The sequence below is a fragment of the Eulemur rufifrons genome, chromosome 23 (genome assembly GCF_041146395.1).
Source record: "Eulemur rufifrons isolate Redbay chromosome 23, OSU_ERuf_1, whole genome shotgun sequence".
Lineage (NCBI taxonomy): Eukaryota > Metazoa > Chordata > Mammalia > Primates > Lemuridae > Eulemur > Eulemur rufifrons.
The window spans coordinates 23,584,751-23,611,957 of record NC_091005.1 but is presented as its reverse complement, the minus strand read 5'-3'; the positions used below and the strand labels follow the sequence as shown (position 1 = coordinate 23,611,957).

Here is a 27,207-nt window from a genome sequence, read left to right as displayed (position 1 = left end):
GTCAGAGCCGGGGAGCCCAGTCTTGCCTGAGGGTACAAAAGGGGTTCCTGACTGTGCTCTTGGCACCCGGAGCCTCGAACTAACAGGCTCTGTGGCTTCCGTGTGCCCAAGGGGCCAGATGTCCTTCTAGGGGTGGACCTCTCCAACTCCAGACCTGGCAGGACACATCTGGCAGACGGGGTCCCCGAATGAGGACCTGTGATCAACCTGAGGGTTCTCCTGCGGCTGCCACTGGTAGGAAGGGCCAGGAAAGTTTTGGGGGTCACTCCTGGGCAAAGACTGCAAAACCAAGCGTGATTCCCAACACTGGGGGACATGGCCAAGGGCTCAGGGGGCGGGGCCAGGGCTCAGTGGGCGGGGCCAGGGCTCAGGGGCGGGGCCAAGGGCTCAGGGCAGGGCCCTGAATGAAGTCAGCTGGGCAGAGAAGGGGACAGCCCCGATGGCTTGAGAACTGACAGAAGCCCAGTGGGGCCACAGTGCTGGTGGGGGCAGAGGCCTTGTGAGGGCCTGGGGAATCCTTGACAGGCCGGTAGTTTATTCACAGGGCGCGAATCACAAGTCCCCCGGGCGACCTCCTTCAGGATGTCAGGCCCTGCCTGACTCCAGAGACTCTGAGTCACAAAACCGGAGGCTGTGCCTCTGACCTTTGTATGGGGCCCAGGCTGTCCAGGTGAGAGCCACAGATCTAGAAGGCAGCGAGGCACAAGGGGCACCTGTCCCTGGCCACCCCCTCCCGTCCACCAGGAAGAAGGGCCTGGGCCCCAGCAGGTAGGTGGGGGGCCGGTGAGGGCTGCCCCCTGAGGAGGCCGTGCGGTTGAGTCACAAGGGGCTGCAGCCCAGAGAGCCCCGGGCCTGGCTGACCTGGGAGTGGGTGGCGGCCAGTTCCACGGCCTGATGACAATGGACCCCCTGCCCTGAGCACATTCTACACACAGCGTGTGCCAGGGCCTCCCACAGAGACGCCCACATCCCCTCCCAGCATCCCTGAGGGAGGGACCGCAGTGGGCCCAGTTTACTACCGGGCGCTTCCCACCCAGGTCACCTGACTCCCCAGCGTCCGAAGCTTAACCCTCCTCGCTCCAGGGCCAGATGGCCTGGCTGCCACCTCTCTGGAGTCCCCTCCTCTCAGGCCCGGCCAGGCCCCCATGCCAGACCCCACTGCACTCTGGCGCAAGCCCCGCCCCTCCCTGCTGTGGGTCCCTCTTACCTGATGACGAACCGGCTGGGTGCAGCAGAGGTGACAGTGGTGACCTGCTGGCCGGGGAGGAGAGGTGCAGTGGAGCTGCCCCTCTGCCGGGGGAATGCCCCCCGATGTGGCAACAGCGGGCTGGGGGACCAGAGGCCAGGCTGGGCTGTTTGTGGCATCACAAAGTCCTGCCCTGGGCCGGCCAGGGCGCCTGGTCAGTGGCGGAGGCCTCAGAGAGGCTGTGCCCCAGGGGCCTGGCTGGGCCCTGCTCCCGTCCGCTGCTGTGGCTTCCTCAGGGCATCTGCAGCCTCAGGGGTAGCTCCTTGAAAATGGGCACATCTCACCAAGGTGAGCCCGAGGGGCGGGTTGGGCTGCTTTGATGACAGGTGCACGCCTGAGCACAGGGCCCTGCACATAGTAGGTGCTCATTAAACACTCACTGACTGAAGTCCTTCACCTGTGGTCCCATACTCGCAGGTGGCGGAGCAGGGCTCAAGCCCAGACTGGCCTCGTCACCCAGGTCCTCTTGGGCGGCTTGGCTGGACGTTCCTACCTGCCCTTCCTCCGTCCCTCTTTCCTTGAGGACGGGATACTTGCCTTCTCAGTAGGGACACCCCTGTTGGACCCAGACTCCCAGCTTGCTGGACAAGCCTTAGAAACAGCAAGAGCCGAGTGGGCTCGGAACCGTCCTCTCAGAGAATGAGGACCGAGAGGCCGTGGGCCCGTGGGGAGCTCTGAGCAGGACCCTCCTCGAGGGACAAGACCACTCACTAGGTTTCCGTGTCCCCTGCCTGGTGCAGACCAGGGACTCACCGACCGCCGTGGCTGTCATTCTCCTGGGAGCTGCCCTTGCAGGGTGAGCACCGCGGGGAGTGGGTGCCCCCTTTTCTCTGCTGCGTGCTCTTGGCAGCAATCCCCACCCCTGTCCCCATGTGGGCGCCAGCAATTTGCCCCAGGTCCCAGGGTGACAAAGAGACCCCAGATCCTGGGGAGACGAGGTGGCAGAGGTCAGAAGCACGTTCAGAGGGTTGTCTGTGCGAGGGACCGCCCCAGGCAGCCTGGCCCGCGGGCACCCGGGCCTCTCAGAGAGGCGCCCTGTGCAGACCCGGATGGGGCAAGCGGCCTTCCCTACCGACTGGAGCTGTTGGGGCAGAGCCGAGGAAGAAAAGTCGCAGCTCATCACAAGAGGCTCCTGGAGCCCGCAGTGCCCAGCGGCACCGTGGCCACTGCAGGCGGCACCGAGAGCAGGCGCGGGAAGGCACAAGCGCGGAGGGAGAAGGCTGCCCGGGCCCGGGCCCTGCCGTTCGGAAGGGCCGACGACTTGTCTTGCTCAATATTTTCAAACTTTGTTTACCAAGCAGCCGCAGAAGGCTTTTGAACAAGGAAACATCCCATTTGGAATTCCAATGTGAAAAATCTTAAATGAGGAGATCTTATTTTGCAGGCCTGCATTTGTCTTATACATTAAAACTGATGCATTTACTTACTGTAAATTCAAACCTGGATTCCAGTAAAGTGTGTTCTGGCCTCTGGCCTTCTTTGCAGTGACGAAGTTGCAAGAAAACTTGCTAAGGCTGTGGTTTGCACACGCCTGAAGGGCAGCGCGGTGTCACAGATGACTGTGCTCTGCGGCTGGGCGCGCGATGTTTGGCTGAGTAATGGAGCCGGCGGACGGAGTTCGTAAATCACACGGGCACCGTGGCAGCTGCACTTTGTCATGCGAGAGTCTCTTGGATTCCCACACTCGGAAGGGAAGAACGGGTCGCTCTAACCGAGTGTTTCTCCCCCCACCCCATCTCTCGTGCCGCTCAGAGCCTCCCTCCCTCCAGAGCCGTGTCTGCCTCTGCTGGTGACAGCCCTGCCGACCACCCCACGCAGCGCTTAGGCACCGTGGCCTCTGTTTCTAGGGTGTAAAGCGGGAGGCGTGGAGAGTGCTTCTCCAGGGCTCGCACGGTGGCAGGGCAAGAGTGGCGCTCAGTCTGGGCCCGTCTGTCTGCGACACGCACAGCGTGGGCCCCTGGCAGGCCCCTCCCGCCTGGGTCTACGGCCAGGGACCATTAGTACCGTTGTTGTCACAGCACTGGAGGGTGGTGGCGACACAGTCCCGAGGTCGTGGGTAAAAATCTTAACTCTCAGCCACAAGGCAGTTGGAGGATTGTAAACATTGGAAACAGAGGTTTGAGACATCTGCTGCTGGTTCCCAAGCCGCACGAGTGGAGCGAGAGCTCTGAGCCTCGCAGATAAACAGCTGCAAATCGTGAGCGTTTCAGACAGTTCGCAGTGTGCGCTTCTGCCCCCGGGTTCTGGGAGACGCCTGGGTGTTCTGAGGGTTGAGATCACCTCGTACCGCGAGCTGCCAGGCTGGTGGCTCCAATGCGCTGGTATCTGATGCATCACATTTGTGAACAGGCCATTTTCAATGTGGTTAAAATAGTTACAAATATGATTTTAAGCTAAAGCTTAATAAAGTATTTGTGGAGCCCTGGGATGCCTGCGGAACCTGGCTGGTCCCCCCACGTCATTGTGCCAAGCGGTGGCCCGGCTGTGCTGGGGGCCACCCTCCTCCTGGTCACTGAGGGACGTGTCTCCGAGTTCTGAGTTCTCCTGGGCTTTCGAGAACACAGCTAAGGAAGCAACTGCTTTAGATAAATGCAAAGTTCATTTTGTGTATCCAGAGACAAAACCCTTGAGAGCATTGCCCAAGGTGTGAGGCACATGTAATAATCTGGTGGGTCTTCGCTGAAGCAACGATCTCGCTTGGTCCTTTTCCAACTCTTGCTCTTCAAAAGTCGTTTGAGGACTTTTTGAATCTTCAGAAAGAATGTCTGTTTGGTAGTTGGTGTACCTTTAACACTATTAATCTTGCAGAGAGAAAGCAACTGTATATACTGAAATTTAATAGTGCTGTTCTGTTTTTATGTTTTTTACTCTTAGCTTGCATTTAATGACAAGAAATGCTGGGTTTTTGTTTACAGCAGCGATATAAGAAAACCGTGCCAGTGGTCAGGAAATGGCCGTGGTCTGGGCCCCAGGGCCCCCGGGGTTCAGTGAGATTTGGGATTGTGAGAGTCACGCCCTCAGTCAGCCTGAGCTGAGACCCACCTGAGGGACAGAAGGGGGGTCCTCTGGGATTTGCAGATGGCCACGCTCCTGCTCCACTGCAAATGACCCTGCAAGGAAGAGCTGCTCGTGCAGGCTGAGCCCGGGTGGGCTGTTCCCTGTGAAGAACTTGGCACCTCGCCCAAGTGCAGGAGGGTGGCGGTGGCTGGGGAGCGCCATCTGGTGGCTGCGCGGTGCACTATGCTGTGAGCACTGGGAGCCCCTTGAGCTGGTGACAGCCCCCAAGCTGGGAGAGTGAATAGCGGGGATGGGACTTCGCCAGGCAGTCCAGGAACGCTTCCTGGGGAGGGTGAGGGGTGAGATTTGGAGAACGAGAGAGCACTGCCCAGGCAGAGGGGAGGGAAGCCCGTGTGCTGGGCAGGGAGGACAGAGAGTTCCAGGGGCTGGGAGAAGGCGGCATGGCCGGACAGAGGGAGGGGGAGAGTGCCCAGGAGGTCCTGGAAAAAGCAATGAGGGGAGGACCGGGCCACAGCAGGCGTGGGAGGTCACGGGAAGAGGGGGTGTGTGTGTGAGCCAGAGAGAGAGATGGGGAGAGTGGGAGGAAAGGAGAGGAGAGAGGGGCCCTGGCTTGCATTTCAAAATAACAACTCCACTTCCTGGGGTGGAGAAAAATCTGGAAGGGTCCAGCATAGGCACTGGCAGACCAGTTGGAGGCCAGTTACTGCATGAGACCCAGCAGGACAGGCCTAAGCCACGGGCATGGAGGTGGCACTTGCCAGTGGTCCGTCCAGGGCCAGGCTGGGTGGGATGAGGGGGGAGGGGGCAGCAGCTGGGCTTCTGGGTTACCCTGCTGGGTAGCTGGAGGTGGCCTTCCTGGGAAGGGACAGATGGAAGAGCCAGGTTCTGGAGGGAGAGCATCTGCGTTCAGCCCTGGTGATCGCCCGGCTATCCAGGGTGGACACACAGGCCGAGCACCTGCATCGTTGGCAGGGGGACTGTGCAAGTGACCAAGTGAAGGGCAGCTCTGTTGACAGTGATGCCACAACACTCCAGACAGGACCTGTCCCGGGCAAATAGGGGACAACGGTTGCTCTTGTTATCAGTATTTAGGTGGCAGGCGAAGACGTGGCTGGAGAAGAGACCCTTAGGGAAGGACGTTCTGCCAAGGGGGGGGAGAGGACAGCCAGGAGTTTCAGGGAAGACGTGAGTGGCCCCCGGGCCTGGCTGGATGTAGCTTCTTGGAGGTCACTGTGGACCTCAGGGAGAGCTGGCAAGAAGAGGTGGCACCGTGAGCCCCGCTGGGTGGCCTCCCGTGGGAGGGGAGGACACGGGAGTGTGACTGGCCAGTGGTCTCTGGAGCAGCGTGGACGCGCCTAATCCCTCTCCCACGTTCGGCATCTTTGAAGGCAGCTCTGGTCTCGCTCCCTCCTGCCAAAGCCATCAAGAAGGCACTGAATTCTCTCCAGGACATGCTGTCTGAGAGCAGTGAGGACGGCTGCATTTCTTCAACGGATGAAAAACACTTCCTGAGCCCATACCACGTGCCAGGTGTTGCAGCAAGATTTACAGCAACAGACTCAAACGAACAAGCTGGGGGGTCCCAGCCTTTGTCGCAGAAGCGCAGAAGGTGTCAGAACCAAGCCCTCCTCCCGGGTGGGAGACTGCCGGCCCCACCTCCCTCCCTCCTGGGAACTGTCTCGGCCACTCATCTCCCCTCCTCCGCTCGGAGAGCAGACACGAACTGCCCCAGAGACGTCTGCTTTCGGCTGGACCCATCACCCGGCCAGTTTCCCCATTTGCAAACTGGACCAACCGTCGTTCTCACCGTGGCCAAGGCTGAGTCTGGGGTAGTGAGAGTCCGGGCACCGCAGGGAGCCCGTTTCTGTGGTGGCAAAGCTGTGGGCAGCCTACGTCCCTCAGCGAGGCCCAGACCCAGGCCCAGGCCGGGGCACGGGAGCCCTGCGTGCAGCAGGCCCGGCTCCTGCTCTTCCCGGGCCCAGCTGTCCCCCTCGGGCTTGGCCTCTCTGCTTTTACCGGAGCTGGGCTCCTGTCCCTGGAAGCCGAGGGTTCCGACCAATACGGCCGGCACTGTGAGTGCTTGGGTTTCAGAGAAGACACAAGAGCCTGGGATGGTCTTTCCAAGGACCCCCGACCCCTGCCAGATGTCAGCATCTTCTCTTCCTCTCATCCCGCAAGGCTGCCCCTCTGACCTCACTCCCCTTGACGCTTGCCACTGGCGGGTTCCACCTCCGCTGGGCTTCTCTCCTCTGGGCCTTCGCTGCTTCGGCTGTTCCCCCTCCGGCGGGTGGCAGAGCAGCGGGGTGGCAAAAGGAGAGCTGGGGGCAGGTCAGGCCTGGGTTTGGTCCCAGCTCCGCCCTCTCTGAGCCCTCATCTGTAAATGAGAAACACTCGCTCTGGCTTCGTGTTGGATCCGGGCAGACACGAGATCCTCTAGGCAAGGAAGGGAACACCTGGCCCGAAGCAGAGACCGCCCCCCACCCCCACACACCCTTAAATGGTGTTTCTTCCTCCCTGCCTCAGACATTGAGAGTTAGCTAGGTGAGAAATGCAAATGCGAGTTGGAAACAAAACCAAGAAGAGAAAGAGATCTGGGGTCACCTGTCAATTTTGCTAAACTGCAAATAATGCAGCAACTTTCTGTGTAGAGATCACTGGGCAGCTTTTGTCCCTAAGAACAGATCAAAATGAACTTCATATTCCCATGAATGCCCCAAAATCCGATTAAAAATCACAGACACGTTCACTCGATTTAAATCTTAAATACACCTGATATTTAATTTCAAACAAAGCCCAGAATAAGCTAATGCTTGCAAGAACGTGGAGATTTTCCCCCTCTTTTGAAGCCACATACAGAACGAGAGTGAACCCCCTGCAGAGGAGTGCCAAGCCCCCTGAGAGAGGTGGTGAGGGTCCAATCCTCAGAGGGAGACGGAGACGGGGAAGGAGGGGGAGAGACAGACAGAGGACAGAGAAGTCTCAGAGTGACCCCGGACTCTGGGGCCCTGCGGAGTGGGTTCAGGGCTCGCTGGGCAGCCTGGGGCCCCCTCTCTAGAGGGTGGGTGCCGCCTAGTCTGGGGGTCGTGAGGTTCCCCCAGCACCTGCGCAGCGCAGCGCAGGGGAGCCCCTCCCAGCCCTTCTCCTCCCTCCCGAGCTAACAAATTACTTAGTCATCTCGTAGAAATTGGGAACAGAAGCCAGGAAACCAACAAGCATTTTAATATCCAAATAAGGGGACGACAGATCCTAGAAACTTCATTCAGGCACATGTGACGGTGGTGCCAGAGTCCAGTTACAGGAGCATTTGTACCAATATCAGGAATGGGTGTGCCTGCCACGGGGCTCCTTTGAGCCTCTCAGCACCCTGGGGGCAGGGACTATGGTTACTATGGTTACCCTCTTTCAAAGACAGGTTATTTGCTCCAGGGTACCCAGCTGGGAGTGGTGGTCCGGATTCGAACTGGCTGGAACCAAAGCCTCTGGCTCCCACTGTTATGCCCTGCGCTGCCTTTTAGAAGAAAAGGGGACCATGGATAAGTCAGAGCAGGTGTGCCCTGAGTTCACCCTGGAGCCTGAATCCCAGCAGGGCCCAGGGCTGAGCCTTTGGTGAAACTCCTGTGGATGCGATGGAGGGGGCTGGGGCCGGTCTGACCCACGGACCGTCTGGCTCTGAGAGATGAGGAGAGCTGGGACTTGGGTGCAGGACGAGGGGAGTGGAGGTAGGTTCCAGAGTGCAGAGGTCAGGCCTTGGACTGGGAAGGGGACACTGACGGGGAGCAAACTCCATGGCAGGGCAGGGTGTGGCTTCAGCCTTGAACTTGGGACCCAGTGGAAACCAGGTATTAATACTAGTAACAGGCCGGGCGGGCGCGGTGGTTCACGCCTGTAATCCTAGCACTCTGGGAGGCCAAGGCGGGAGGATGGCTTGAGGTCAGGAGTTCGAGACCAGCCTGAGCAAAAGCGAGACCTCGTCTCTACTAAAAATAGAAAGAAATGATTTGGGCAGCTAAAAAATATATATATAGAAAAAAAATTAGCCAGGCATGGTGGCGCATGCCTGTAGTCCCAGCTACTCGGGAGGCTGAGGCAGGAGGATTGCTTGAGCCCAGGAGTTTGAGGTTGCTGTGAGCGAGGCTGATGCCACGGCACTCTAGCCCGGGCAACAGAGCAAGACTCTGTCTCAAAAAAAAAAAAAAAAAAAAATACTAATGACAACTTACTGCGGCCACACTGCTGGGCACTTCACAGAGGAAGACACTATGGTCAGAGTGGTTGCCTGGGGCCCCCCCCGAGAGCAAGTGGGATGGAAACCAGGTCTGAAAGACTGAGCATCTACCCTCCTGGCCACTGTGTCCTCATTGTGATGATTCAAGCGGGCGTTGGGTAGCTTCTCCTGTAGGCTGTCAATTCAGAACTCTAGAACCCAGTGAGTCACCTTCTGTCTCCTTCAGACCTGGCCACTGTCCGCTTTCGACTCCTGCTCTGCTGTGGTCACCGCGCAGAGGACGGCACACGTGGGGGCCGTCTCGTCATCCCTCAGGGAGACTCGGGAGTCAGAAGCCACCTTCTGCCCTTCCAGGGGCCCTGGGGTAAGCGTGAGAAGCACAGGCACACGGAGCGAGGGGAGTGTGGCTCAGGGCAGCGTAACGGAGGCATCGCAGGCTCTTCCTCCTTCAGCGGTTCGGACTGAGGCACAGAGAGGGGACGTCAGCACCTCCACCCACCCACCCTCCTTCCTTCCACCCACTCCTCCGTCCCGTCTTCCCTGAGCAACTGTAAACGTAAGGCATTGTAAGCGGTTTCCAAGGACAGCCAGCCGCTGCTGATGGTGGCAGCTGAGCAATGGGTACAAAGGGTCATTATAGTAACTACGATTTCAAACTATGTATGTTTGAAATTTTCCAGAATAAGAGGTTAAATGAAGAAATGAGGTGTGAAACATGGGAGCTGGGAGCCACAGTCTCAGGGCACGCCTGCCACACAGGGCAGCCGATGTGTCAGCTCTTCCCGAGCTCCCTGAAGACGGTGGTCTCGAAGCCCGGGAGGCCCTGGCGCGGCAGTGACCAGACACCAGACACGGCGGGCTGGGTGGGCGCGAGGACGAGGACAGGCACGGGCTGGGGCGTGCCTGGGTGTCTCACGGCTCTGCCTGCTGGACGAGGCTCGCGCTGAGGGGCAAAGTTCTGGCTGCTTTTGCTCTTCCACACAGTTCCCAGGCGGCAGCCCCAGCCAGGTGAGATGAGCTGCTGCTCACACACCTCAAAAAGTTCTAGCCTCACCTGAGCCAGGTGAGGTTTGTTTCTACCCCAAACAGAACCGGCTCCGTGAACAGCTGTGGGAGGGCAAGGAGCTCCCTGGGACGGAAAAACAAAACGCAACAAAACCCCCCAAAACGAAAAGACTGTGCACGGTGTGTGTACTCTCCCGGGGCACGGCCATTCTGGAACACGTTCCAGAACGTGTGATCTCTCCAGGACATCTTGGAGGCAAAGGGATAAAACACACGAAATTGTCGGTCGTCTTTAAGATCTAGGCCAACAGCTAAGATGACAGTAAGGCCGAGGCAGGTTTCGGGATGACCAGGGGTCCGGGGACACCTGCCTGCAGAAGTGGGGCCCAGCAGGCCGTCAGGACCCTGGGCGACTGGCCTGTGAGCAGTTCCAGCGCCCCGGGGCCTTCCCAATCAGCTCGAGCACCGCGAGGAGGCACGAGACTGCTGCCACCGGGGCTCAGAGAAGCAAAAATCCCAGTGACCACCGTCACACCGTCTGTTATGAGGCAACGTGTCACACACAGACGAGGACAGAGAAGGACCTTGAACGGATCTTAAAGATGGAAAATGAAGGGAAGGGGACCTGCCTGCCTGAAGACAGCGAAGGCACTGCAAGCTCAGATGCGCAAGTGCACACGGACACGTGCACACGCGGACGCACACGCAGACATGCACTGACACACGCTCCCCTTCCTCCCACAGCCCCAGTCGTCCTCCATCTCTGTTCTCACCCCACAGGTCTGGCCCCTTCCTAGAACATCCCAAGGGCTGGCTGGGGACCCACGGAACAGCTGACCTCTCAGAGCTGGTTCCAGCCTTATCAGTCTCTAATCTTAAAGGCGACCACGATTAAATAATCATATGTTTAATGCTTTACAGAACAAACTTGTTCTTTACTATTTGGTTCATTATGAACTGGAATCCCTACAATTTTAGACTCCATAATCCAACTTATGTCTCAAGCAGCAACAGCTTTTGTGTTCAGTGATTTAACTTACTACATTTGTGCCAAGTCACAGACCCTTTCATATGTTTATGAACTTCAAGGTGTAAGATCTAACTGGGAAAATGTAGCACAGCCCTATATCCATTTTTGTTGCATGGAGAAAAATTGCTAAAGCAATCATAGCCAAATGACATTCTAGGAGCTCGAAGGAAAATCTGTTCTCATGTGGACCACTCGCCCTGGTCCTTGGGAGGCTGACAGCTCTGCCCTGGGAGCACCACTGTGGAGCTTCCTGAGCGCGCAGGGGCCCCAGCACCAGCCCTGGGCAGGGGGCCGGGCAGGGGGCCACAGCAGGGTCTCTGCAGAGAGCACAGCGCCCCCGCCCAGCCCGTGTGCACCTGCCCCCACCGCCACCTGTGCCAGGCAGTGCAAGTCAGGGCCCGGCCTCACAGCGTGACCCTACCAGCCAGAGGACATGGGTCAATTCGGGCTTTACTCAGAAAGCCCCTTCTGATGCACGACCCCGACCCATCCAGAAAACTGTCATCTTCCGAGCCCTGGGCCGGGGATGGAGGCTTTAGCAGAGGTTTCCTTCTACAGCTTGCTGTTCTTCTGGAACTGGGCCACCAGGTTGAGGACCTGCTCGGAAGCTTTGATGCTCTTGGAGCCGAGGTAGGCGGTGCTGTTGGGGCCCGTCTCGTCCAGGTAGTAGCGGTAGTTGACCATCAGGCCGCAGGAGCCGCTCAGGCCTCTCAGGCTGGTGTCCGCCATCCAGTTGATGCGCCACATCACCGCCCCGTTCTGCAGGTGGAAGTTGGCCACGGGGTTCAGGGCGTAGCCCCGGTGCTTCTCCCCGTACAGGTACCAGGCGCAGAGCCGCATCAGCGGGGCCTGCAGCGCCCGCACCAGCTTCTCAGACTTCACCCACTCGTGGCTGCCGAGAAAGGCCTTGAGCGTCTCGTTCGCGGGGCCACCGGTGAGCTCAGAGAGTTCTTTACATTCCGAATCCGTGAAGAGCTCGTTCCTCCCAAGATCTTTCATTTGTGAGTTCAGAAGCCCCAGAAGCCATTTGGTGAATCCAGGTATAGGCGACAGACTCGAAAACGTCCCCAGGTGAGGAAAATCTTTCTGTAAAGCACGGTTGGGGGGAGGGAGGGAGACGGAGAAAACACACATTCAGCAGGCGTGTTACCCACGTGGGCCAGCTCTCCACTTAGCGACTACGTGCCACTGACCTTTGTGTGCTGCTGCAGAGCTGGCAAAGGGACACTGGATACGCATTGTTTTTCTTCTTTCAGGGAACATTTATTAGGAACCTGATGTGTGCCAGGCCCTGGAGGTACCTTGAGTCCCCAAGACAAGGTGACTCTCTCCCTACCATCGTCATGTTGGCAGAACAGAGACCTAAGTCGGGGGACTTGCTTAAAACCAGAGAACTGGCCACTGTGAGGTGGGACCTGGCAGTTTCTGATGCCAGAGCTTGTCTTTGAGTCACACCAGGCCCCTGCCACGGACACCTCTGCAGCCACAGAGCCTGCGTGGTGCTTGGCACACAAATGCCCAGTGGCTGCTGAGTGAATGGGTGAGGGGGGCGCAGGGGAGGCTGCAGGCATTTTCCCACATCACAGGACACGCTTCAACCGTTACTGTTCAAATTATGTAGAGATCTCAATGATCATTTAAAAAAAAAATTCAGTATTTTCTGATTACTAATGTAATACATGCTCATTATGGAAAAATTTTTAAAAATATTATGGCAAAAGAAAAGAAAACCATCATACTCCACTACTCTGAGTAAACCACTCTCAATAGTTTGAGAAAGTATAATTCCTCTGGCTTCTCTATGCAATTTTTATGTGGGTCAGACACTTATTTTACATCATGCATTATGAGTTTATATCATGAGCATTTTCTCATCTAAAATGCAAAAATATAATTTTACCAAGAGGGTAATATTAAGACCATACTATGATTTGCCTAACCGGAGTCTTCTCACTGGACATTTAAGGTGGCTCTCAAGTTTTTGCTTTTATAAACCCCCAGGAACACTTTGAAGCAGAGAAGGTGACACAGATTCTTCCTTCCAGATTCTCTTTGATGATGTCCCAGCTCGCAGCTGAGTGTCAGGTAAGTGACACCATCAGGACGGCTAGTGGGTTAGGGTGCCGACCTGGTTCTAAGACAGTCTGTGGGTGCGTTACCCCGGGATTCTGCTTTCTCCTGTTGCCTTTCTTACCTGATCTGTCCCCTCCCCACCCTGCCCTGCTCATTAACACCTTCAGCAAAGAGGAAACAAGAAACTCCCATTAATTAGATGTGGTTGAGGTTTCTCACAGACCTGGCAAAGAGGAGGGAGGTAGATCAAGATAAGCCAATGCATTTGCCTTCAAGCTGCCTGGTCTAACCTCAGCACTTCCTGGCAGACCACTGAGAAGAGAGGCCCATGCTGACCACTGAGAAGACAGGCCCACACTGATGGGATGAAGGGGTCAGAGGCCCTGGACAGTGTGGGCGGGCAGGGGAGAAGGTCAGGCGTGGCTAGGATGGCCACCAACTGTATCACCCGAGCTGGGACACTTGAGAGTGAAACGAGGCACTCCTGACACTTACGCCGGGACAACACATGAGACTGGGCACATCCTGGCAAGCCAGAATGAGGTCACCCTAGAGAGAGTGCACATCCTCAGAACACACCTGCATTTCGCAGGCAACTGCGAAGCTAGATTCTAGATGCTGCTTCTCACCTCTCTTGGAGTCTCATGCATCCGGCACTTTCTACTTCCTCCCCGTCCCTTTAGTTCCTATCTTCCTCCACATCCCTAGAGAGCCGTGGCGGGATTTGCCACCAGTCATCACACCTGACACCCCACAGGGTTCACTGACCGGCCTGGCCACACTGGGCGAGGCAGGGCCTGGGCTGCCACGTCCTGCTCCGCCGCTTACCTGCAGCTCCTTGATGACTCGCTTTACGAGGAACGTTCCCAGCTCCACCCCTTGCAGTCCTTGCTGGGCCAAACTGATGGAGTAAAAGATGGCGGCAGCGATTCTGTTCTTCTCCTCTGTCTCCGACGGAGGGCACTCCTTCACTATTGCCTGCAAGACACCAGTGAGGGTTCTAAGAGGGGGCCCAAGCTCTCCCGCTCACATTACAGCCCTTTCCTGTGGGCCGTAAGATAATTCTCAGGGGATTCAAAGAGCCGGGCCCTTGGCTTTCCAGTCCGGGTTTAGGTGATAAAGACCAAACTGCCGTTTTGGAAACTCTCCGGAGGAGGCGATCTCACACCCTCCCCAGGTTGTCTGCTCAGCGTTGTGTCATCTCTACCATTTTGAAATCCTAGTGCAAACTTTATTGAAGAGCAATTTATGTCCCTTTTTGTGTTTTTTAGGCCTTGGTGCAAACAGAAACTTGCTCCGTGAACTCCCCTGCGATACCCAGAGATCATACAGCGACCCTGTGTTAAGGCCAAATAGCTCCAATTTCTTCAGCTTTTCTTTAAAGGCCTGCTTTTTTCCCCTTTAGTTACTTTTGCTCTTTTTCTCTGAACCCTAGTTTTTCAAATTTCTCAACAGGCCATAATGCAGTCCTGTATAATTTTCCTTTTAGGAAATTTACCTTTTATTGACTTTATCACATACCTTTTTGATTTTGTGCCAACATCTTTGTTTTTCCTATGTGACAACATACATCTGCACAGACACACACGCAGTCTAAGAAATGACTTATACTGGAAAGTCTCTTAGCTGAAGTCTGATTTTCCTGTCATTTTTGATTGTGTGGTTTTTTGATCCCTAATACTCTGAAGGTCACTTGAGAATGGTGGAATAGCAGGTGGCTGGTTACCTTTCGGTTTGCTTCAAAGCAGGTACACCAGCTTGCTTTTGAAGAACACATTAAAACGCCTTAACAAAGTTACAGTGTTGACTTCTACCAGCTACATTTGATTCTTGAAGTAGGAGAGTTTAGCCCAGAGCCCTGGATGGGATATGGAGGTCCATAAACTTTCTAAACTTGTATGGAGCGTGTGCGTATCTCCCCGGGGGAAAATGCCCTCAGCTTTCAGCTCCTTCAGGTTCTCAACAGGGTCTGCGATAGCTGCTACTGCAAGGAAAGCGGGGTGGCTCACGAGACAGAGGGGACACCCTCTGAGGCCCGTGCCGGGCCTGCTGTCCCGCACCTGATGGCAGAACTCTGTGGTTCAAAGAACAGAGCCCACTCTGCATTGCTCCTCATCTTCATCTCGTCTGATTATCCCCTTTGTTTTTCCAGAAAGTTATCTTGTGGTCCCTTATGCAAAAATTCCCAGCAATCTTTTTTTAAAGTTTTCAAAATAAAAACGAGTCTGTCTTCAGTTACACAAATGAGGTATGCAGAATGTCCAAGAGGCAAAAAATAACTGTTTCAAGAAAAAAATCACAAGTTACTCCAGAATCTAACACTCACGCCTGCTGTCAACCTTCTCACGGTCATCCTTCCAGGCCGTCTCTGGCTGTGGGTATGTACACACTTAAATACACCTACACATATAGTGGTGCATACGTGTTCTCACGTGCCCAAATGCACGTGCGCAATCCTACACACCCAGAAGGCACATTCCCCTGGGATCGGCATGTGGGCTGCGTCTGAGTCCTGGTTCCACCCTCACTTGCTCTGTGATGGTGGGCAAGCTACTGACACCCCCTAAGCCGTGGTTTCCTGTGTCTAAACTGTGGCCAATTATAGTAACACCTAACTCCCAGCCTGCTCCGAGCAGTAGCAGCACACGAGATGTGCTTCACAGACAAGATGGGCACAGAGCATATACTCGATATCATTAACATTAACATTACTATTATAAATAAGAACACACTATACATGCTATTCCATAACTTGAATTTTTACTCAGCAATAAGGCCAGGTTGCCTTTCCATGTAAAAAATATAAACCTACGTCGATATTTAAATGCATGCAAAGAAATCCAATGTACGTGAAGACGTGCTGTGTGTTCACACCAGCGTTCCCTGAACCCAGCCTCTGCCGACGGACAGTGGGGTTATCGTCTCCAGTCTTTAAAAACCGCAGACGACACTGTATGAGCAACCGCCTGCACTCAGGCCTGAGAATCTGCCCGGGACAAATCCCGAAGAGTGGAATTTTCAGGTCGAAAGGAATGCATATTCCGTACTTTAATGCATGTTGCCAAACGGCCCTCAGAGGGGCGTAGGGACTTCTAGTTCTACCGACAGCATGTGGGAGTGCAACTCCTTCAAACACAAAAATTATAAGGGAATTAATTTCTCCCTGATCAAGAACGTCTGCCCATTGGCCCTCCTGAATTTCTCTAACTTCTGTGACTAGGAGACTTTTCCCGGGGCACTCATCTTGGGATGTGTTTTTGCCCATTTGGATTCCCAACAGGCTACTCTGACCCCAAAGCCCTCAGTGGTCTGAGCACACCCACTCTGACCCAGGGGCCTCAAGCTCCCCACGACCTGTCTCTCCCTCCGCCGAGCCCTGCTCTCCCAAGGCCAGACCCCGTGATGTGGTCCTGGCTCTCCTGTCCCCGGGGGCCCTGCATGAGGGCTGCAGACGTCCTTGCCAGACCCCACAAGGGGTGGTCCGCTTGCCACAGGAGGGACTATCCAACACAACTCCCACGACCGCCACTCCCCAGCAGCACCTGGGAATAGGGGGCGGAATATCAGGTGTAGGGCACGGAATGTGTCTTTCAATTTTTCAGTCACGTAGGTTTCAAAACTCCTCACAGGCATGTAACAAGTGTGGAAAAGCTGAACTGTGCATCCTTCTATCTCTTCTTCCCTCACAGCTATTTTCTGCCCCTACAGACTTCAACCGTGTCACAACTCACGGTCAATGTAGCCAGATGAAGACTTTCCGTGTTCCGCCACTGTCTATATGCTACACTTCTACATTCTGTAACTACAAATCTGGAGACTTTACCTACTCAATTGAAAAGTCAAAAAAATTCTAATGCAATTTATTTTTTTAAAAAGGGGACAAAACCAAGTTTTAAAAAAACAACTTAAGGGACGTTGTGGGATGCCTATTTTGTCCAGAATTGACCGTCTGCAGGTACCTGGATGTTGCTGGTGATGTCGCTGGTCAGCGCCACGTGCAAAACGATCAGGGGTTCCCCAGGGGTTGAACAGTGAGAAAAGAAGTAACATCTTCGGTAAGGCCCGACGCGGCGCTTCATGTCCATCCAGCTTTTCACGGGATGCACGGCCTCAGACCTGGCATGAAATTACACAGGGAGAAGACGTGCGTAATTTACAAGTTAAATAATGAGCGCTGATTCCTATCCATATTATTCACTTAAGTGAAATAAATTATTTAAATGCAGCTTTAATTGACTCTTTTGGTAAATTCAAAGAAAATCATTTTCATGAGAAACAGCACTGGCTGAGAGAGAACTATAATTAGTGACCATTTCAATACAAAATTGTGCTCTAATTCTTAACACCAATTCTAAGAGCAGTTTGTGAGGCTCCCGGGAAGCATTCGCACGGCAGATATTCACAAAGATCTAATCAAAGGCTTCTTCGCTCAACGTTCTATGTCTTCTTTCCTTTGGATCTTTGTGGTTTGGAAGCAGCTGTCAACGCTGCAAATACTGTATTCATCTAGTCACCTCATCCAAATGCTATTTTGTTTTCAGCACGTGAAGTGGCAGCAGGCACTATCAGCTCTTTGAATTTGTTACACTTCAAATAGGACATTTTTCAAACCTTAGATTCTACAGGACAGCAAGGAATGTCAGATCCTTAGGTGGAAAGAAGTCTCCAGGTCGTGCAGACTGTGTCCTGGATGTATTGTAATTATGAACGATGTCGCTCATTCAGAGACTTTATCCAAGGGAGAAATTTTAACAACTAGATGAGCTAAATGCTGATTTGCTTACTGATGCAAATACTTGGTCCAGTGAGTCACACAACTCTGATAATGGGGCCTTGAGAAGCCATAAAGTGAGGCTGTTTGCTTTAAATATGAGAAACAAATAAGACCCCACAGATGGTGCAGGTTCTATTTGTGCTCTCTCCTCTTCCTCCTCTGGGTATCCTGTGTGATCACAGCCACAGCATTTGTGGATACCGTGTTTGGATTTTACTGGGCTTGAAATAAAATGTTCATGTGAATGGAGATTGGCTTTCAGCCAATATAAAAATATGTAAATATATATAAAGAAAAGAAAAACCTTACTACTTACTCACTGACTTTCTGCAGCACTTCACATGAGGAATGCCAGGTGACGCGTTCTAGGTTCAGGAACCCTGAAGAAAACCACTCTGAGAGCATACCTTTCAGCACCCCGTTCATTTCCTGAAAAGGAGAAGATAAAACATAGGCCTTCAAGCTACGACAGATCAAGCCCGTCTCTGCATGGTGGCCAGCACGGGAATTAAAACGCTTAAATGTGACACAAAAGAGGACAGCACAAGACGGTCTGCTGAGCAGCTGTTGCTGAGATACCTCTAACAAACCTTTATCTCAAACCAAGTCAGCCTTTAATTCAACTCTCCATGTAGATGTAACTCCTTCAGTCTGTAAGTTACCCGAATGGGAATAGTCGATTTGAACTAACGTGCCCAAATCGAATAATATGCTCTGATTCCTCCACCATAGTAAATATACTAAATACATAAAATTCATATGACGATGAAAGATGTATCACAAGGGAAACATGAACATGGCACAGGGCTCAAGCCCTAACCGTCTCGGGACTACTCTTCAATATGTTAAAACATTATTACTGTGTTTCCTGAGATAAACAAGCACTTGGTCCAGGAACCCTATTTCATCGACTTGAAGATGCACATTTTCATATTTTAACATCTCTGAAGTGAGGATGCATCTTTCAAATGACGGTGGATCACGGCTGAAGTGGCAGTATTTTTATCCACCTTAGTGGGACATAAAATAATAGTGTGCCTGGCAATCAGTGCATTCAGATTTGATGAAGTTATCCTAATTTCGCTTCACTTATTCATACGTATCTACTTCCAAAAATGATTTGAGTCAACTTTACCACGGAAGACACATTTGCACTGAAATGTTTCAAGCAAGAACAGAAGGACCAGAGGCACGTGCGCAGGAGCGGAGCCACCTGAGTGTCGCCCTGCACCAGCACAGCTGAACGTGGAACAGCAGAAAGCTGCCGAGAGCCTGGGTGGAGAGGATGCCAGGGGTGGCACACACAGCTTGCTCCCCAATAGCTGTTTTCCTTTTTTTCCAAATTAACAGAAGCCTCATTTTTCAGCTAGAGACGTGGCTGTGCAGAATAAAGACTGCACTGCAGCTGAGGACAGTCATGTCGCTGAGTTCTGGCTGATGAGATGTAGGCAGAGGTATCCTGCCTCAGCTCTGGGGAACCTTAAAGCTGGCAGGAACATGCCCTTTGCCCATCTTTTTCTTTGTCCATTCCCCTTCAGGCTGGAAGGTGGCGTGATGGCTAGCATCATAGCAGCCACCTTGGGCCATGAGGTGATTTTTGCAGATGAAGGTTTTCCAGGGCAGAGCAACAAGATGGGAATCTGGGTCCACTGAGAGCACCACAGAGCTGAATCAGGCCTGGGTGCCACCTCCAGACTTGTACATGCCAGACAAAGTTCTCTATCATTCAAACCACTGTTACTTTGGATCTCTGTTTCATCTCACAGATGAACTACACACTAATAGATACACTGAATGTTATCAAATAATAGTAAACATCTCAGTACATCCAGTACGGAATTGACCTTCTGAATCATTGTATAAGGATCATAAAGAACATGATGGACAACACCTATAAAAAGCAGTTTTACAACAGCTGTAAAATTTTTATAGGACCATTTCACATTTGAATTCCTATTAAAAGGTGAAAGGACTCAGAACTTAGTCACCTGAGGAAGAGTTACAGGTACGGGGTTGGCCGTTCAGAGAAGTTTTCAGAAGGATGTGAGATCTATCTTTATATATTTAAGCACTAGGCACAGAAGAGGCCACAGATTTGTCCTGTGTGACCCCATGGGGCAGGGGAGGGTAAATCTAGGCCCAACTGGTGGAAGTTATGGACAATCGGGCTTGGGCTGAATTTAATGTAAAGAATTTTTGAATAGCTAGGGCTGTCCACAGATGTCATCCTGAGACTGTGAATTTTACCGCCAGAAGTGACCAACTACAGGGCCGACAAGAACTTGGATGAGCTGTTTTGAAAAGGACTTAAGCACCCCATAGGAGGTCGGACCGGATGATCTTTGCAATTCCTTTTAACTCTAGATTCTATAATCTAATCTCCTTTACTCAGCTGTAAACTGGACGGCCAGAGTCCATTTCTGATTCATTTCTACAATTTCCCAAACATTCATACATAGATTGATATCAAATGAAAAAGAAAAAAATTAACAGAATGGTGATTAGGAAGTAACAGGAAGGGAGGATGAGAGATCATTTGCTAGGCAATATGAACGGCTCTTTATTAAACTATATTTTCTGTATTTGACTACAATGGTTCTTAATCTTCCTGGGTTCTTCTCACACTCCTGAGTGTGTGCTAAAAACCACAGACCCTGTCCCCGGAAAAATGCACACACATTAGTAAAACTGTGCATACAATTTTTTGGTCATCACGGGCACCTTTGACACTTATCTAGAGGCCATCCCCAGGGGGCCAGGGACCCCAGGTTAGGAACTTCTGGACTGAATGGTCAGAGGTGGACCGAGCGCTGTGTAAGGTACCGGCATCTCTGTTACATTCGTGACAGGGAAAAGCAGGAAATACCTGGTTTCAGTATTAATTCAGCATCCGTTATGAAAGAAAGGGTTTGGCTGACGAGAGCTCCCCCTCTGCAAGTCTCTTCTCGCTATTTTGGGCTACTGACAGCTATAAAATGTGACACTGGTACACGAGGACTGGGAATCTGGGCTAAAGGTTAGAAGTCTCCGTTGCTTAGTTCTAACACCGAGGGCAGCTGTTCGGGCTGGAACTAACCAGAGCGTGGCAGGGTTACTGGGGTGCAAATAACACCAGGGGAAGAAATCTCTCTTGCTTTATACTCATTAATTCAGCTATCATTTATCGAAAATACAAGACTGAAAAACACAACTGCTGGGAATATTCCGGTGATGCTGAAGTCAGAGTTGGGTCTCAGTGTATTCTGTATTGCTCACTCCAGCTGCCCTGCACGACCCTGTTTAGGCCAGGCAACCTTATCAGATCTACCTATTTTTAGAAGGTGAAGAAAAGTTACTTTTCCTTGCGCAGAAGCCCCAAGCTGGGGAAGAGAGCTGATGGCCACTGGTGAGGATGACACTGCAGAGGCTAAGAAACTTCGAGAACAACTCCAAGTTACGTAAGCAGCCATTCCCCAGGTATATACCTGCACATACCGGAGTTTACTTCCCTATCTAAAAATAAATTCTTGTTTAGCGGAGTTAAGCACAGAATCTACTAGAAACGACAAGCAGTACTGTATTGACTAAGAGGCAAAGAAGCTCACCCAAAAAGGCTGCACAACAGTGCCTACTGTGGCCGGGTACCTGTGGCAGTAGGGACATTCACCATGTCCCGTCTCTAGTTCCCAAACTCTGGGAAGGCCCGAGCGCCTCTCATTTTGCCATAACTTGTATGTTCAAACCACCCATCAGAAAACTTTCCTGTGACGTAAAGGCCAGCCTCCCTCGAGTGCCCACGCCGCGCTGAGCAGTGCTCACACCTTCCCCTCTAATGGGGATTCAACTGGGTTTTGATGGGATTTTTACCTCTAAGAAACTTATCAACCAAATGGGCACCTGGAAATGTCTCTGGAGAAAACCAAGAGCCTATAACCCACACCCACACACTGACACACCCACCGCACCCCGTCCCACTCGGACACAGAGCCAGGGGCAGGCACTGGTCAAGCAGAACTGGACACACTCACACCTGCCCACTCAGAGGGCACTACATTCAGGTGTCAGCAGGTGACAAAATTGGACTTCTTTCCACCGGAAGGACACCGATCCAGGCACGGTAACAAGCCTCTAAACTCACTTGGGCACTCTGACAGAGGAAAAGAGCATTTTTTTAAAAAAAGAGCACTTTTAATTTTGTAACCAAAAGGAGTATTTCTTTTCCTGGTGTGATTAAGCTGCTTTATGGATTTTTATGTCACTCCCCATACTAAATAATTCATTTATGGTTCCATTTTCTACAGGTTAAAATTGGAGGTTTTGTGATCACAGTAGTCAAGGATATTGACAAGTATCTTTTTAAAAAATTCCTTAACTATTAAAACAACAATTCCTTTCTTGGAATAAATCCATTAAGATCAATTCGCTTGTAATCTAAGGAGGTCTAGAAATCTACATCAGAAGAATATAGCACGTAGGGATGGAGATTTGATATGAATCAAGGTGTCTTACACACTGACTCCTTCTAATCACGCCTTGTAACTAACGGTGGGCAATACCCATCTTCTGCGTGCACTGGATCTGCTAGCGTGAAAAACACAACATAGGTATTTGATCTTTGCCACGTTGTAAAAACTTTCAACATAGCACTTGTATCTTCCTAGCAAAAACACTTGACACTGCCTCTGCATTTTATATCAAAAAGGATTAAGAATCCCCAAGGGAAAGGAAAGAAACCTTATCTGATTTAAAATATCCAAAGAAATACACCCCAGCCTGGCCACATGCCTTCCTCGGTCCTCGTGCTGGGCCACACTCACAATGGAAATGCCAGTCTTTTGGATTCTTGTACTTCCAATAATCACACCCTTGGTAGGACACCAAGGTCTTTACAAACTGTGCCCCCATTTGCACACCACATTTTTAGCAAAGCTCCGATATATCCCCAGGGCATCCCTTGGACTAGCATAGCGGCAGGCTGGCTGGGCTTACTGACAATCAACTGAGTGTCTCATCTCAATGCCCAGGCAATGGGCCCCAAGGGGGTTAAGTGATACGACTAAAGCCACCTAAAATCACTTCTCTAACTGAGATGGCAAAGATGGGACTAGAAACTGGATCCCCTCTCTGGCCAGTGCTCCTTCCCCTATATCACTGTCCTCTAAAATACATGGAATCAGCATCATTTTGTGGCCTCACATTTGCATCTTATTCTAAAAGTGCCTTTGCACCTACAGAATTCAGTTAGAAGAACCTGGAATGGGCCACGCAGTGGACTGAATGCATCCAGGGGAAGCGCTCCCATAAACCAGCGCGCACGTTCGCTTGACTTTATTACCTAGCAAGTCCAGAAGTCAAAAGGGGCCAGGCAAGGTGCATCCCTGTGTGACAGGGCAGTGTGCACACAGCCAGGAGAGCTGAGCCTGGGAGCAGTCCAGGAGCGAGCGCCCCACTCCCTTGAGAGCACTCAGCATTTAAGCAAGCCCTTGGGGATCTGAGAACCCTGCACTAAAGCTTCGTGTGTCGAGTTTCTGGTGGTTTCTAACGCTGAGTTCCTACTCTAGCCAAGCTATCTAACATGGATGCAAAATCCAGAATGAGGTAAAAGGAACAGAATCAAAACGGACTGTACACCAAACCCTCAGAACGTCCAACACCAAGAATGAACTCTACTGTAAACCAGGGACCCTGGGTGACGATGAGTTCATATAGGTTCATGGAAGGTAACAAATGTCCTGCTCTGGTGGGGGATGTGGTGGGGCGGCTGCACGTGTGTGGGCAGGGGGCATGCGGGAAATCTCGGTACTCTCTGCTCAGTTTTGCTGTGAACCTAAAACTGCTCTAAAAAATAAAGTCTATTTTTAAAAAATGGACTGTACACGTTAAGGGATTCTGGTGATAAGAGTACAATAACAGATCCCAATTAGTAATTTCTATGTATAGGAAAAAAGCTCTCTATTCTCAGAATGATATAACTGATAGGAATTTTTAAAAATTTTATGTAACTATGTAGAGCAAAGGAGAAGGGAATTAACAGATTTAGATACCAACAGTTACATGCACTGGATATAAAGCTAGGATTTCTGGGTAGAGAAATGGAAGAGGCGTGACAGAGCAACTAGAAAAGGCTTCTGGGGCTGATATGCCCAAACCATGTGCAGGGACAAAGGTCTGGCTGCTGTTATTCATTCTCAGTTCAATAAATATCTCTATTCCACGTGACTTTAGGCCTGACAGTATGTGATGTTTTTTTTCCCTTATGAGTATGGACAGCCTTGGTTCAAAAACAAGGAAGCCTGTGAATGTCTGAGGACACAGCACTGTCGACAGGCTTTCCCAGGGGCCAGCTGCTCCCTCTCAGCAAGTCAAGTGTCGATGTGATGGTGTTCAGTTGCCTCGCTGTTCCTTCCCTACTACAAGATAACCAAGTTTATCCACACAGGGAAGAGGACAAAGGATGTATTATTACACACAACTCACAGGATCAGAGGATTCAGAACCGGACGGGATGTTAGAAATCAATGAGGGCCAAAGCTGTCCAAACGTCTCATATGAGGACCCTCTCAGCTGTGCAGAAACCTTCCAGGCCCTTCTTGACTTCCTTCCAGCCTTAGAACCATGACAGAGTGTGAAGGAGTCTGACCTCAAGACAGAGCCTGAGTGATTAGTGTGCCAAGTGTATCGCACACCAGTGCTCCCAGGAGTCTCTCTCAATGATTCATTCATCATTGTGCTATGCAAGAAATTTAAGACAAGGTTCCCAGCTTCCAAGGGGTTGATCGTCTAATTGGGAGGATAATGCATTTCAAACTCTATGTCTGTAGTGTGTGGAACACTAAAGCTCAGCCATTCAGACTGGGGTTAAGCCCAGAACATGATAATACACACAGTAAGAATCCATGACTGATTTTGTGTCATGCAATAAACTGTGGGTTCTGAGTTTAGGAATCTTATGATCAGAGGTTCCTGGCCCTTGGTAACACTTAGCATTGTAAACTGCTTTCATGAGGACTCCTTAACTACACCTGATTTTTATGCATCTAAGGATAAGTTGCCAAAAAAAGGTAAGAAAGTTCCTGATAAAGTTTCTGATTAACTCACATAGATGATGGTGATATAAAGTGTAGTGTAAAGAACCCAGGATTTGGGTGGGTGATTACAGACATACCTATTTGCTCTGAGTTCTTGGAAAAGTCACACAACCTCAGTGTCTATCTACTTTACTGTAAAAAGAGATGTGAATTATCACCCACCTAAGGCTGATGGAATGAAGGTGCAAACGATTATGCCAGTGTTAGAGTTCTTAAGTGAGTTAGGACATAATCATTCAACTGTTCAATTTCTTTAAAGTCAACTGCACATGACAAAGTTCTGAATGTCAGAAACTTTCTGAAATATTTACATCGTTTTTCGTTCACTAAAAGGGCAGGTTAGTGTTCCTGCCATATTTAATACTAATAGTATAACAGGGCTATATGCAACTCTAGGCTATTTTTCAGCTCATTATTTAAACCTCAAAGAGTATTTATTTGCATCTAACATGAACGCACTGTGCTGACACCTGATTATCTCAAGATGTCAACTTAGAATCATCACATTATGGCAGAACTCAGGGAGGTAAATGCCCTGTCCAAAGTTATGCAGCAGAGAGGACAGAAAGCACCGAGACTTAGGCAGTGGTGACCTTGAGTCCTAGTCATCTTCGTGCATTTCACAGTACTCCTTAGGACAATGTCTCACAAACAGTGAGTGCCCAATTAACTTCTGCTGACACCATCTAGGTTTTCAGAAGGCTGCCGATACTCTAGTTCAGGTATACCATATAGACGAAACACCTCTCAGCTAAAATAATAAAAAAGACTTCAGAGAACACACTAATCAGATACAAGGCATGACAGTCACCTTAAAGGCAGACAAGTGCTGAGCATCTAGTAAGCATTGTGTAAGTGAGGGCTGCGGACTGCAAGGCGCGACTGGAGGGAGACAGGGGTGCGCTCTACGGAGACCAAGCCTCAGAAAGCATGGGAAGGAAGGGAGTTTGGGAGCTAAATCTCTTCAGGCAGGGAAGGTGGACTTGGGGGTACGTGAGAACTACTCGGAGAACGCTGCCAAGTGCCCGCTACCTGGGGGTCAAGGGCGGCCCGGGCGGGGCCTTACCCGGACGTCCGGCCCCTCCACCAGCCTGAGTGCCTGCGCCTCGAGCAGGTCGGCCCGAAGCCGCACCAGGAAGCGCACGCCGCCGTCCAGCTTGCTGATGTGGTGGAAGAGGCCGCGGTAGCGCGGCACGAGCGCATAGCGCAGCCGGTCCTCAGCCTGCAGCAGCACGGCCGCCTCCCGCTGTTGCTGGCGCAGCTGGAGCACGCTGGCGCTCTGCTCGGCCACCTGGCCATGGTCCACGCCAAAGCCCCGCGCCAGGCGGCCCAGCAGCTCGGCCCGCTCGGCCACCTCGGCTAGGCCGCCGTAGAAGCTCACGAAGTCCGCGCACTGACCCTCGGCGGGCGCCGGCGTCTTCTCGCGCAGCTCGTAGACCGGCATTGGCGGCACGGCGCGGCGCAGCAGCTCGTCCATGGCCCGCTCCAGGGCACCAGACGCCGCCGCCGGCCCGCTCGACAGCCGGGGTCCGGGCGGCCGCGGCGGCCGCGGGGAGACACGCAGCGAGAGCAGACACCTCACCGTCTGGCCTGGCCCGAAGCCCCGCATGGCGCCGAGCGACAGCTGCTGAGGGGGCGCGCAGCCGGTACTGCCGCGCTTCCGGCTTCCGGCTTCCAGCGCGCGCCGGCCCCATTGGCCGAGCCCGGGGGATGGACGCGGTGGCGGCCAATCGGAGGGCGGAGCGGCGGGGCGGGGCGGAGCGGCGGGCGCGGCGCCGCAGTGAGGCCCGGGGCCAACTGTGGCCAAAGGTCCAGGCACGGCACCAGGGGGGGCGGCCGCGGGAATCTCCTTCCCACCCGGCAGCCGCAGCCGCCTCCTGTCCTGACACCTGGCCAACTAAAGGCCCCTACTGTCTCAGCCCCTATCCTCTTCCCCCACCGCACGTGCGCCTCTAACCTCCAGGTGCATCAAAGTCACCTGGGAACCTTCCCGCATACAGGTTTCTACACTCTGAGCATCACAATCCCAGGGATTCTCCCCCGGTGTGTCTGGGGGGAGCCTCGGGCTCTGCGGCTGTATAGGATTTGTAGTAACCTTCTGGCAAGCTTTTGTTTGACCTCTGCCTAGTCTTAACTTAAAAACCACAGAATTATGTTCATATTGTCAGGTTCATAATAAGTAAATAAATATCACAGAATTTATAAATTTGAAGAGCTTTATTTCTTATAAAGGGTTACAGCCTGGAAGGTGGCCATTCTGACAGGCTGGGAAGCGCAGAAGCGGGGAAACAGGCACTTCTAGGCAGGGAAGGGTAAGACACAGATTTAAGCTAAAAGGGTTGGCCAAGTATACGTGCTGAACTGATTACAGGAGGAGTATGAGTATTCATGAAGGTGGTCCTAATGTATGCATGTTGAATAAACATGCATGTTCCATACAACACATGTTCACCTTGGGGTGGAGACTTAACATTTAAACGTATCACAATTAGGCTCTACACTTCAAAAGGTCTTTTCAGGACTCAAGTGCACACAGAACCAGTCCCATGGTTGGTGGTCATCCCATCAGGGGAAAGTTACCGAAATCAGTCTTGGTCCAATCAAAGCCGGAGTTGTGTCTTGTGAAACAGGGGAGTCGGGTCAGCATCTGGTGAAGCTGCAATTGTTTCAACGTTGCTTCTCTCAGAGCCAACGCTTGTTTACCTGCTAGAGAAAAAGACACGACCTCGTGGCAGTTAGAACATAGTTTATTCTTTCGGTGTAGGGGGT

At 52.1% G+C, this 27,207-nt stretch overlaps 1 protein-coding gene across 1 annotated transcript; it reads right to left on the bottom strand.

Moving 5' to 3' along the window:
- Positions 1-10,355: 10,355 nt before the first annotated feature.
- MLYCD (malonyl-CoA decarboxylase) lies at positions 10,356-26,582 on the bottom strand. The gene is made up of 5 exons (XM_069497884.1): positions 25,505-26,582; positions 17,688-17,800; positions 16,557-16,713; positions 13,426-13,575; positions 10,356-11,610 (listed from the first exon to the last, which is right to left on the bottom strand). Exons 1-5 carry the CDS (start codon positions 26,045-26,047, stop codon positions 11,077-11,079), a joined length of 1,497 nt encoding a protein of 498 aa, XP_069353985.1. The 5' UTR covers positions 26,048-26,582; the 3' UTR covers positions 10,356-11,076.
- Between the last annotated feature and the right edge of the window lie 625 nt (positions 26,583-27,207).